At 33.3% G+C, this 11,497-nt stretch overlaps 1 protein-coding gene across 1 annotated transcript; it reads right to left on the bottom strand.

The window, feature by feature from the left end:
• Nucleotides 1–355: 355 nt before the first annotated feature.
• Rpn1 (regulatory particle non-ATPase 1) lies at nucleotides 356–10,809 on the bottom strand. The gene is made up of 8 exons (XM_072545743.1): nucleotides 10,578–10,809; nucleotides 10,464–10,520; nucleotides 10,096–10,382; nucleotides 6,448–6,675; nucleotides 5,773–5,931; nucleotides 1,718–3,279; nucleotides 659–777; nucleotides 356–605 (listed from the first exon to the last, which is right to left on the bottom strand). Exons 1-8 carry the CDS (start codon nucleotides 10,650–10,652, stop codon nucleotides 423–425), a joined length of 2,670 nt encoding a protein of 889 aa, XP_072401844.1. The 5' UTR covers nucleotides 10,653–10,809; the 3' UTR covers nucleotides 356–422.
• Nucleotides 10,810–11,497: the final 688 nt, after the last annotated feature.

Raw genomic sequence — 11,497 nt, 5'->3', positions numbered from 1 at the left:
AAGATAGGAATTAATACTCTCATATGCAGCGAAGCGGTACCAATGTCACCAAACCATTGGTACCATTCTTCCCATTCTGTGACCAACCTCATTAGACAAGACTTGCACAATCTTTCAGTAGGTCTTTCCCATGTATACTGGTGAATTTTTTATGTTGGAAAAATTTTTTTTTGTAATTTTAAGTTAAATTATTTGCATACCTATGTAAATGATTCTTTCTCCATATTGTTAATACGTGGATCCCTACATCGTCCGACTACTTTATCATTATGTCGAATTCTCAATTTTCCATTTGAAGAGGTTGTGAAAAATTAGGTTTTTGATTCAAAACATGAGCAATATTTAATAAATATCAATTAATACAAAAAACTATATTAAATCAATTACGAAACATATATGAAACAATGACAGAAATAATATATTTATGAATTAAATTCAGGATTTTTTCTTAAAATAACAAATCCTTCCATAATTGGCGTCAACGCAATGTATTCCTCAGTTGCGAGCTCAGCTCGCTCACCGTAAGCCAAAAGCACAGGAGTTGTATGGGTTTGGAAACCTGTTATAGTCTTTGGTTTTCCTGCTTGGCCAACAACATCTACTGCCTAAAAATGATCGTTTAGAATGTGTATAAAATATAAAACGTCAAATTATTTACCAATCCAACCCTGACAGGCACTGGTAGAGGATTTAGCTCATCATCAAATGTAACTAGCATCCTTGGTTGCATTGCAGCTGCTAAGGTGTACAGTAAGTAGTGTGACTTCCCCAATATAACTAAAAAAATTTAAAAAATTAAAGTGTTGAAGATTTTTAGTTTTTTAATATTGTTCTGAAGCTATTTTCTTGTGGCATGTTAAAGTAATTACTATTTAAATGGGAATAAGCCACAATTAAAGGTTAAAGTACGTTTGTTTCAATTTTCACTTCGGAAATCGTTCTCAAAATACAAACATTAGTAAATTGTATTTAATGTTTGTATTAAATTTACTAATGTTATTGTTACACAAACTCCAAGCTGGATGGAACGAAGAATGCTCAACATTAAGTTCAGCGATTGCAAGTCCAATGAACAAATAAGAAGACCAACACAAGTTACAGATGTAATCCAAAAGATTGCCATATTAAAATGGAACTGGGCAGGGCACATAAGACAACTGTTGGACGAAGCGAATTATTGAATCTCAACCAAGAGTAAACAGGAGAAGTAGAGGCAGAGCTCAAAAGAGATGGACTAGTGACATCAAGCGAATGGCTGGTCACAAATGGATACAAAAAACAACAAACAGTAATTAACGGACACACCTAAGGGAGGCTTACGTCCGACGATGAATGGAATAGCTGTTGATGATTATGAATATACATGAACAAACTTCTTGGCAGCCTTTGGCAGCGACAGTCTCGTCCTATACAGAGATGTAAGTCTTATCACGTTTTAATGCCTTGTCCGCTTAACAGAGGATTAAGTTGTGGTTGGTTATTTTTTGTTTGATGGATTTAAAGGTTCTAAGTTTGTTTTTTTAGAAGATCGGTTGAGAGAAAATTATGAGAAGAAATTTTGATTTCAACTTTATTGATGAAATTTATTTTAAACTAAAATTGTGGTTTTCATAGTAAAAATAGTAAATTGTATTAAGGTTTCATTTAAATATTATTCATAAGAAATTTTATTATAACTTCATAAGAAATTTTAACATAAAGTAAAAAGGTTACTTACTATTTTTAACGTCCAAGAAGCCGATGAGAGTCGCCATTAGACCAGCTACAGCTACTGGACTCATCAGCTGCCTATCACTATGGAATGGACTGAGGGTTAAAGTTCCTTTACCAAGATGAGTGAGACCCTGGGCGATGCGAACCATAAATAAATTATTGGGATCTTTTGCATGGTACTGTGCTAACTGTCGTAGCATAGCTGCTAACCTTGCATTGTTAGTACCAGCTCCTACTAGACCCATCGCAAAGATGGCATTATGGGCCACTTCAGCATCGCTATCATGTGAGAATTTACTCAAAGTATCGAGAATACTTAATTTAGGATTTGAAACTGATATTAAGCCTAGGGCCAAGGGAACAGCTCGCCTGATAGCTGGTTCACAGTATCTTAATAAATGGCCAAATGTGCGGAAAGCCATTTCGCTACCAATGTCTTCTCCCATGCTAATTAATGCTATACCCAAAACCGCAATAGCTTGTCTAGCTGAGAGATCTTTATCTTTTTCTTTCTCTGTTTCCTTTTTATCTTTGTCTTTTGAAGTTTTGTCAGGAGTTTCAGGAGCATCGTAATGTTCTGAACATATATGTAACAAATGTTGAACTTTCAAAACATTTCCTGTACCTGCATAAGCGCAAATATCGACCATAGTAGTTGCCATGGATCTGAAAGGGTCAGGTATAACTTCTAAGGCTGCTATAATTGTATCAATACTTTCTTGTTTACCTAAATGACACAATCCAAGACCCAGAGGCAAAAATCTGGCGTAAGTATCCTTTAATTCTATTTCGGACTTTTCCATAAGAACTTGCATTATTTGTGTTGTAACATGGGAATTACCAGATCCTGCAGAAATCATTCCGCATGCCAGTGCCGCCATTCCAATGACTTCCATATTTGATTTAGGGTCAGATAGCACAGGTGTGATTAAAGATAATACTGCTTCCCTATTTGAACCAACATAAGCTAAACCTAGACCTACAATAGCTCCTATTCTCATTATATTTGTATTGTGAAGAACATAATCACTCAAAAGTGCGAGTGCGGGATCACATTCATTTCTGACACCACAGTTTACAATGCCACAAGCTAATAAAGCGCCAGACTTAATATGATCCTCAGAAGAGTATAAGTATTTATCGATGGGAGTAAGACCACCATCTACATCCCATAAAAGAATTAGTCCCAAAGAAGCAGTAGCACTAAGCATTCCATGTTCCTTGTTTTTATAAAGCCATTTATTTCCATCTTCCATCAAGAGCTTATCTTGGCCAAAAGCTGCATTAACAAATCCGTTAACAAAGCTGGCAGCTAAATTTTGTCTGGCAGAATCAACTTGGTTTCCGCCGAATGGGGGACGACTATTTTCCAAGTGAGATTTATAAACATCTTCCGGGGTTTTAGGATCCATAATGTCCAATTCGCGAGCGAGGTTCAAGAAATGATTATTAAGATGACAATTTGCCATTATCTCGATTAAGTCTTCATATTCTGGCGTATGTTCAGGAATTTCAACATATATCTGTTGTCGTCCTAACATAAACGCCAGTTGTTTCTGTACATCCCTGAAAGAAAAAATATTGCAATTAGATTTCAATAAATATCTACACAATATCAAATAATAGAGACAATAAACTTTATTTAAACCAAATAATATATCAAGTGGAAGTGTGGCAACCTTGCATTGATTAAAGTAAAAAGCAAATTAAATTTCTGCACGACTTTTATTTGAACTCATTCAAACTCATCTAATGTCATTAGATGTGTTTGAAAGAAAAATATTACGTAGGATCCTAGGCCCAATAAGTGAAAACAACAACTGGCGAATTAGGTATAATAGAGAAATATACAAGCAATATAGCGAACCAACTCTAGCACAACACACTAAACTGCAGAGATTACGGTGGGCAGGGCACGTGGTCCGCATGCATGAGAATAGAATCCCCAGAAGCTTATTAAATGCAAGAATGCACGGAAAAAGACCTGTTAGAAGACCTAAAAGGAGATGGGAAGACGAAGTCGATGAGGATGCCAGGAACTGCTTGGGAACGCGTTCATGGAAAAGAACAGCGGTAAATCGAGATGATTGGAGAAGCCTGTTGAAGGAGGCCAAGGCCCGATTTGGGCTGTAGTACCATTGGATGGATGGATGGATGACTTTTATCGAAAATAACAGGGAATCTGTGAAAGTAAAAATCTGGGAAGTGAAATTGGAGTAAAAAGGCACAAAATACTGTCCAAAATAAGGTTTATAGGAAGTGATACATATGCCAGTTTGTTTCCATTCCAAACTCCATTATTACACCAGTCTATCTATTAGTTTTTTTTATGACACAATCTTTAGCCATTAAAACACAAATAAAGTTCTGTAAGCTAATTTGCTGGCTGCGGAGCAAGGGGTCCTATTGGCCTGGTGAGGTATTCTCCAGTGACAAGACCACTTTAAACGTTTTTCAGGTCAGCTGGACAGTTCCTTTTGAGTCTCCTATTGGCTTGGTGTTCTAGCAGAGGTTGGAGTAAGGGGTTACTATGTGGCTTATTCCCATTTAAATATAAATTAATTTAAAATGCCACAAGCAAATAGCTTCAGAACAATATTAAGGTTACTATGTGATTCCGCTGCTTCGTGCTGTATTTAGTTATTACATCCTGTACGAACGGAATTCTTAGGTCTTCATGAAGTGTTAGGTTTGACACATACCAAGGTGCATCAGCTATCGTTCGGAGTATTTTTGATTGGCATCTTTGAATTATGGCTGTGTTTTACTTTCTCGCACATCCCCAGAGTTGGATTCCATACGTCCAGATAGGTTTTATATGACAGTTTTGTATTCAAGGCTCAGTTTCAATTTCCTGATTACTAACCAGTTTAGATCTTTCATTCTTAGGTCAATTTGATTCCGCTCTTTAAGAATATGTTCTTTCCAGGTGAGTTTTGAGTCAAGATGTATTCCTAGGTATTTAGTGCTAGAGGATTGGTGAAGTTTAATATTGTTAAGTGAAACTGGGGGAAACGGGTCTCTTCTCAAGGTAAAAGTCACTTGGACTGATTTTGTTTCATTCATTTTAATTCTCCACTTGTAAGACCATGTCTCGATTTCATTCAGTTGTACCTGTAGAATGTTAGATGCTATAATTGGATTTTTGTCGGCTGCAAGGATGACAGCTTCATCTGCAAACACGCTAGTGATGGTTTCATGAGTGGAGGGTAGATCTGCTGTGTATAGCACATATCATATTGGTCCAAGAACGCTGCCCTGTGGAACACCAGATTTTATAGGAAAATTATTGGAATTACTTTCATTCACTCTTGTTCGGAATTCTCTCCCACTCAGATAGGATTTTAACAGTTTCAGGTATGTGGTACATATTTCTTGATTTTGAAATTCAGGCCTGTGTGCCAAACCTTATCAAAGGTTTGACTAATATCTAGAAAAGCAGCTGTGTAGTAGCGTTTGCTTTACATTGCAGAATTTATGGTGTGTACTATTCTATGAACCCACTGTATTGTCAAGTGTTTTTTTTTTCGAGAGCCAAATTGGTGGTTGGGTATCCATTCCTCTGTATTGGGGTCTGAGTTAATTTTTTGTAACAGTAACCTTTCAAGTATTTTGAATATGACTGGTAGTAGGCTTATTGGCCTATATGATGAAACCTCATTTGGATTTTTCCCTGCTTTTGGGATTAGTGTTATTTTAGCGGTTTTAAAGAGCTTTGGACAGTAGTTTAATCGTATAATAGCATTGAAGATGAGAGTAATCAGTATGATACCAGTCACAAAAGCACATTTTTGTGACTCTTTCCTTGGTATGTAGCAAGTGTTATTTTTTCGTCGCTCTGGAATATGTGGGTAGGTAGAATATATACACTTAGAGAAACTTCCTTTCTGTTGCGATTCAAAGAACCTACAAGACTTGTTGATTTCTTTTGCAATGCCTGTAAATATGCATATAATTTCATGGTTTAAAAATATGATAAGAGAAATATATAATAGGAAAGACAAAAACAAAACAAGTAACTCAATTTCAATAAAACTAAAAACTATTTGGTGTACTTACGAATCAGGACAGTTGACAAAAATCTCTTCAATTAGTCCAAAGTCATTTAACTGCATAGCTAATCTCAGCGCCTGTGGATATTGATCGAACTTTCTAAACAGTAAAAGAGCAGTCTGTAGTAGAGTAGTATTCTCGGGATCTGCCACATATGGTACACAACTGCAAATCAAATATGACACAATATTAGTAAACAAATGGCATCAAAGCAATGTATAAAAATATTTTATATACAAAATATTCTTTATATATAGAGATCACGTAAAATTCAATGGCTGTGAGCCTAGATAATCTTTGAAGAAACAGACTCTTATTAATCTCTTGTCTGACTTTGCATAATTGTTTACTGATCTAGCTTTGGCCTTTCCTCATTTGCCTTTACGTTTTTAAAACTGGAAACATTAAGTACACTTACAATAAATATAGAATAAAATAATTTCCTCTTTAAACCCATTGATTTGACAGAAATTTGGAATTTATCACAGAATCAACCTCACTGTTTGCATTACTGAAGTGAATCTGTGAAACCTAGTTAAAAATAATATAGTCTTGCTGCAAAAATTTATCCCTTAAAATGGCTCTCAAGCAAAACCATACTGATATTTCAAACTGTCAATTATTACACAAGATTTAAAAATATATTTTAAATTAAAAATTAACAAAATTCTATATTCTTACCTGGTAAGATATAAACACACCCTGTGGTAAATGTTTTCATCCACATACTGTTCTAGTAGATCAAGCCTTTCAATTTCCATAAGCAAATCACATGCTTCTGCTTCTGCGTTGTGTGCCATGTTGTATGGCACAATTTGTTTTGTAAGTAAAATCAGTTTCTCTCTAATTTCAGTGTTTACTATAAAATCAGTCTCGGCCCATTCTCCTGCAATCTCTCCTGCCAAATGCCTAAAAGATAATAATACATTTAGTTTCAAGTAAGTGTTTGCTTTGGATATCTGTTGAGATATTTTTTTAATTACAAATAATATTTTAAAAAACTTGTTTTCCAAGCATTTTGTCTAATCCGATTTTTAATACAATACATTGAATGTAAAGTGCGAGTACAAGGGGATCTGCCAAACCATTTACAACTAACAGAGTACTAACGTTAGAAAAAGTTATGAGAGATTCGGGAATAAACTTAACGGGTAGATAACGGGTTACATAATATGTTGTATTGTAATTTAAAAACAAGTTGTTGTACAGTTGTTAAAAAAAAGTTCCCTAGGTTGTTCTATATATCCGATTTCAATTATTCAAATTTTATGTGAAAGCTTGAATGCCCTATTAAATGTAAAAAATAGAGTATTTAAGTCTTTTTTGCTGGCTCTGAATAATTTTGAAAATTACTTAATACCTTTTTTTAAAGATTGCAAAATTAATTTGAGCAAACTACAGAATAAAGTGTGCTGAACTTTTGTGTAGTATTTTTTATATTAAAATGATGTTTTGAACAATTTTTAAAGGTTTTATGTTGCTTTTAAATATCTGAAAAAGATTATTGAAAAACCATTGACTTTCTTGTAGTAAATTTAGTTGTAAAACTTTTTGTGTATACAAAATTTTTCTAAAATGCATAGCAGCTGAGATATAGCAACAAAAACGGGAAAAAAGATTGAATTTTTCTAATTTTTTACACATTGTTTAATAAAAAAATTAGCCTACCTTTTGAAGTGTCCTCATAGTGAAATGATCATTTCTAATATTTCAAAGCGATTAAGGAAAAAAATAGGATCATATACAATTTACCCAACCCAAAATAGATACTTCCTGGTCCAGGAAGCATAGGCCTCTAGGACTTATGTTTCGAAATTTCAGAAAAAATCAAATTTTGGAAAAGGAAGAATTATGATCCTTTTTCTATATATAAAATTATACATTTTTTTATAATAAGAACAAATTTGAACATAATTAACAAGACTTATTGTAATGGTTGAAGAACTTTGGTCATCATTCTTTTGAGTGATTGCTAATAGTTATAATATTGATAATAGTTAAATTATATATCCCAGAGGTAAAGGACACTATGTCCATTTTTATCAAAATTACTAAAAAACCATACTATGTCCAGAGACAATTTTACGGCAAGTTACCGACTTTTTAATAAACACCAAGTCCAATTCCAGTCAGAGGTAAACAACACCATGTGGATTTGATGTTGTTTACCTCTACTAAATGTGTACACTGTTATTTAGCATCCGAACATAGTGTTATGTACCCTCGTATCTGGTGGAATTATCATGAACTAAAATAATTGTAACCATTTTATTTAGTTCTCAATAGTTAAAAATCAAATTTATCTTCTCATGTGTCGACATCCAACCTACTCCTGGATCAAGAAAATGAGACCCAAACACTACAAAATCTAAAAATAATACACTACACTACAATATACACACTTATACCATTTTACAGTGAGCAATCAGCGATTGAAGGTGTGCAAGGTTATGTTTTTAAACACACTTTGTATATCTAATTTAGTAGTAGTGAATATTTTAAAAAATTTAGCCAGGAGGTATAATAAAAGCTGATCAAAGAAGTAGATCAGTAAAACTCCTACCGAAACTATACATAGTATACATCAACATCTCACTTCCTTCTTAAAGTATGAGAGTCATTATTCCAGAGAAAGGAACAAGAAAAATTATCTGGGCACAGAACTTACAATAGAAAAGATGTATCAACTATACATTGATGAATGCAATGAAAGACATGTGGATCCAAAGCTAAGAGCAAAAAAGTGGTTGTACGCAGATATTTTTAATAAAGACTTCAAGTTGTTGTTTAAACCACCCAAAATAGATACTTGTGATACATGCAGTACATTCACCGCTCCAGTGAAAAATAATCTTACTGCAGATGAACTAACCAATGTACAGACTGATCATGATGCTCACCTAATTAAATCTAAAACTTGATATCTTGAAACAATTGGACTTTATAATGGCTAAAGAGTCACCAAAACACAAAGTACTATCTGGTGATTTGCAAAAATGTTTGTCTTTATCACTAACAAACAATTGTATAGTTTCTACAAAAGGAAGCTTTAGACATTAAATTTTACATTATATGATGCCAGTGATTCTTCTGTATAATGTATGATGTGGGACGAATCGAAAGGGGCTCGTTTTGCAAATGAAATTGCCCGTCAATTTGGAAATGAGTTGACAATATAATTCCAGGTAGTCAAGTAGAGGACATCACTCTTTGGACCGATAACTGCTATGGACAAAATATACATATAAGTATTAAAATGTGCTATTTTTGGATAGTGCATACATACCCTCAAATAAAGACAATCACTGAAAAAATTTTACTGAAAGGGCACACATATATGGAATCGGACAGTGTTCCAAAAGAAAGGAACCCTCCAATTTGGCCATTTTAATACCATAAGACTGGCAATAGTTAGTTAGGCAAACATCAGGTAAATACACAGTGTACAATATGGAGCTTGCAGATTTCAAAAACTTCAAAACACTGTTCGATAAGAAACTGTCACCTAATCCTCCTTTTGTAAGTAGAAAAAGAATGTTAACAAAGAGCCTGTTCTACTGTCAACATGTGTTTTCATACAAGTCCAACAAGAACACATTATAAAGCTCTTTTATAAGACCAATTTCAATAATCAAAATATGTATGATATGGACTTTATGAGGTATCGAAGACAGCAAGTAACGTTTCCAACCCAATTCAATCAAGTCTCAGTAAGCCCACTACCAATCATAAAACACAATTACAATGACTTAATTGCACTATTGCCTTTTGTTCTGTTGGTTTGGTATGCGCTTTATCAAAATTTAACACATAGCGATGTAGCCACAAACGATTACCCCCAAGAAGATGAAGATGATATGAAGTGTCTTTAACAATTTTGAGACTTGTCATCTATAATTTTACTTTATTATTACAACATTATATTTGTTTCTAATAAAATAATAGTATAGGCTGTTTAATGTGTTTGTCTTGTTTATTTCGTAGAGACCTTAACATGCAATGTCACATTATTTAAAAAAGTTGTTAGAGGTAAACAACACTATGTTCAACTACACATTTTAAAAAAAATTATATATAATGGACGGTAAACTTCAGGTATATAACACTTCATGGAAGCAAAAACGATTATACACACAATAATAATATATTAATCTTGATTAAATATAAGAAACATTTGAGTATTTACTGATTACAAATTTAAAAAATGTTAAAACTGCTCTCCTGACAAAGTAAGAAAATGGACATAGTGTCCTTTACCTCCAGGGTACAGAATTAAAGCTATTATGTTATGGTCAGGGCATCTATGTTTAATTTAATTAATTTACCTACCTAACGTATTCATGTCCCCATTCACCAATTTTATCCAAATTAGAAAGAAGCCGGTATTTTAAACATTCTCTACCTTCTCCCATTGTCATAGCTAAAACAGATATAATATCTGCACACACTTTTTTAGTGTCAGGATCAGTTATTTTTTCATGTACTGTCTTCATGGTGTCATAATGGGGCCTCATAAATTTTAACGGCTTAGGTACAGAAGTCATCGAAGTAGTTGAGGCTTGAATATGATTTGATAAAGCTTGCAGAGCAGGCAAGTATCTCTTTTCATCATTATCCTAATAAAAATATAAAATTAGTAATTTATAATATGTCATTTTTAATATTAAGAAATAGTCTGTTTACAAAATATATAGTACCTGGAGTTTCTCAACACATAAATTTAGTTCATCCTGAAGCTGTTTGTCTTCTTCGGACTATAAAAGAATTATATATATAGTAAAATACAACATTGTCCAAAACCAAAATATTACCAGTTCATTTTTGTTTTTGTCCTCATTACCCTTTGTTTTATCCACCTTTGTAGGTTCTACCTTTGAGTCACCCATTCTTATAGATCTTTTAAATCAACGGTTCTTTTTATTGATATTCACAATAAATGTTTAAAACTAAAGCCTTTAGAAGTTATGGTTAGAATCACTTTACTCATGCACAGTAAGCACTAATTGCACAGTCATGACAAGGCCAAGCATTCAGTCGGCACTCGGCACTGTCAGACTGTCACTCATAGCCAGTGTTGCCAGGTCAAAAATGCCCTCAGCCATTGATTCGTCATTAAAAAGCGGTTAATTTAAAAAAAAAACTTATTTTTATATTTACCGTGATTATATTTGTATTTTCTGTAATAACATTAATTGCGTATTATAAATAATTTATTTTGTAAATATTTTCTGGAAAAGTAATACTTAAAATATAAAATTTGCTTGATTCAACAAAAATTTTTATTAATAAGTAATAGCCATTTTACAGAAAACAAAAAATGCTTTTATAGAAACCTATTTTTTTTGTTTTATGTAATAAAAAATAGAGATTTATGTATTTAAAAAATGTTAAAAATGCATTACAACTAAATAATTTCCTACAATCCTTAATACAATCCTTATTCCAGCATGGTACTTTTTTCCGTGTATAGGTTGTAGAATTTTTGGTTGTAGTTCAGCTGTAGAGATATTGCAGTGGATAAGAAGGTTCGGAGGTTTGTCTACATCATCAGAGAAAGACAGAAGTTGAAGTTTTTTTTTCGAGATACGAGCAGAAGCCAATCCAATCTGCATTGGCGATTCGCCATCTGATCCAAATCAGAATTGGAAAGTGATTGCTATCAAAGAGACTGTCGAGGACATGCCAGTTTAGTAGAGATGATGACTTTGGGCTAAAAAAGCTTAAATCAATT

This window comes from Diabrotica undecimpunctata, chromosome 10 (genome assembly GCF_040954645.1).
Source record: "Diabrotica undecimpunctata isolate CICGRU chromosome 10, icDiaUnde3, whole genome shotgun sequence".
NCBI lineage: Eukaryota > Metazoa > Arthropoda > Insecta > Coleoptera > Chrysomelidae > Diabrotica > Diabrotica undecimpunctata.
This window is presented reverse-complemented; position numbering and strand designations above follow the sequence as displayed.

Excerpts from the sequence above, each read along its gene's own strand:
- Rpn1 (XM_072545743.1), bottom strand. The coding sequence starts at position 10,652 with ATGGGTGACTCAAAGGTAGAACCTACAAAGGTGGATAAAACAAAGGGT. Across the intron at positions 10,383-10,463 it reads TATGTGTTGAGAAACTCCAG|GATAATGATGAAAAGAGATA; the intron begins GTACTATATATT and ends TATTTTTATTAG. Across the intron at positions 6,676-10,095 it reads TGGGGACATGAATACGTTAG|GCATTTGGCAGGAGAGATTG; the intron begins GTAGGTAAATTA and ends ATTATCTTTTAG.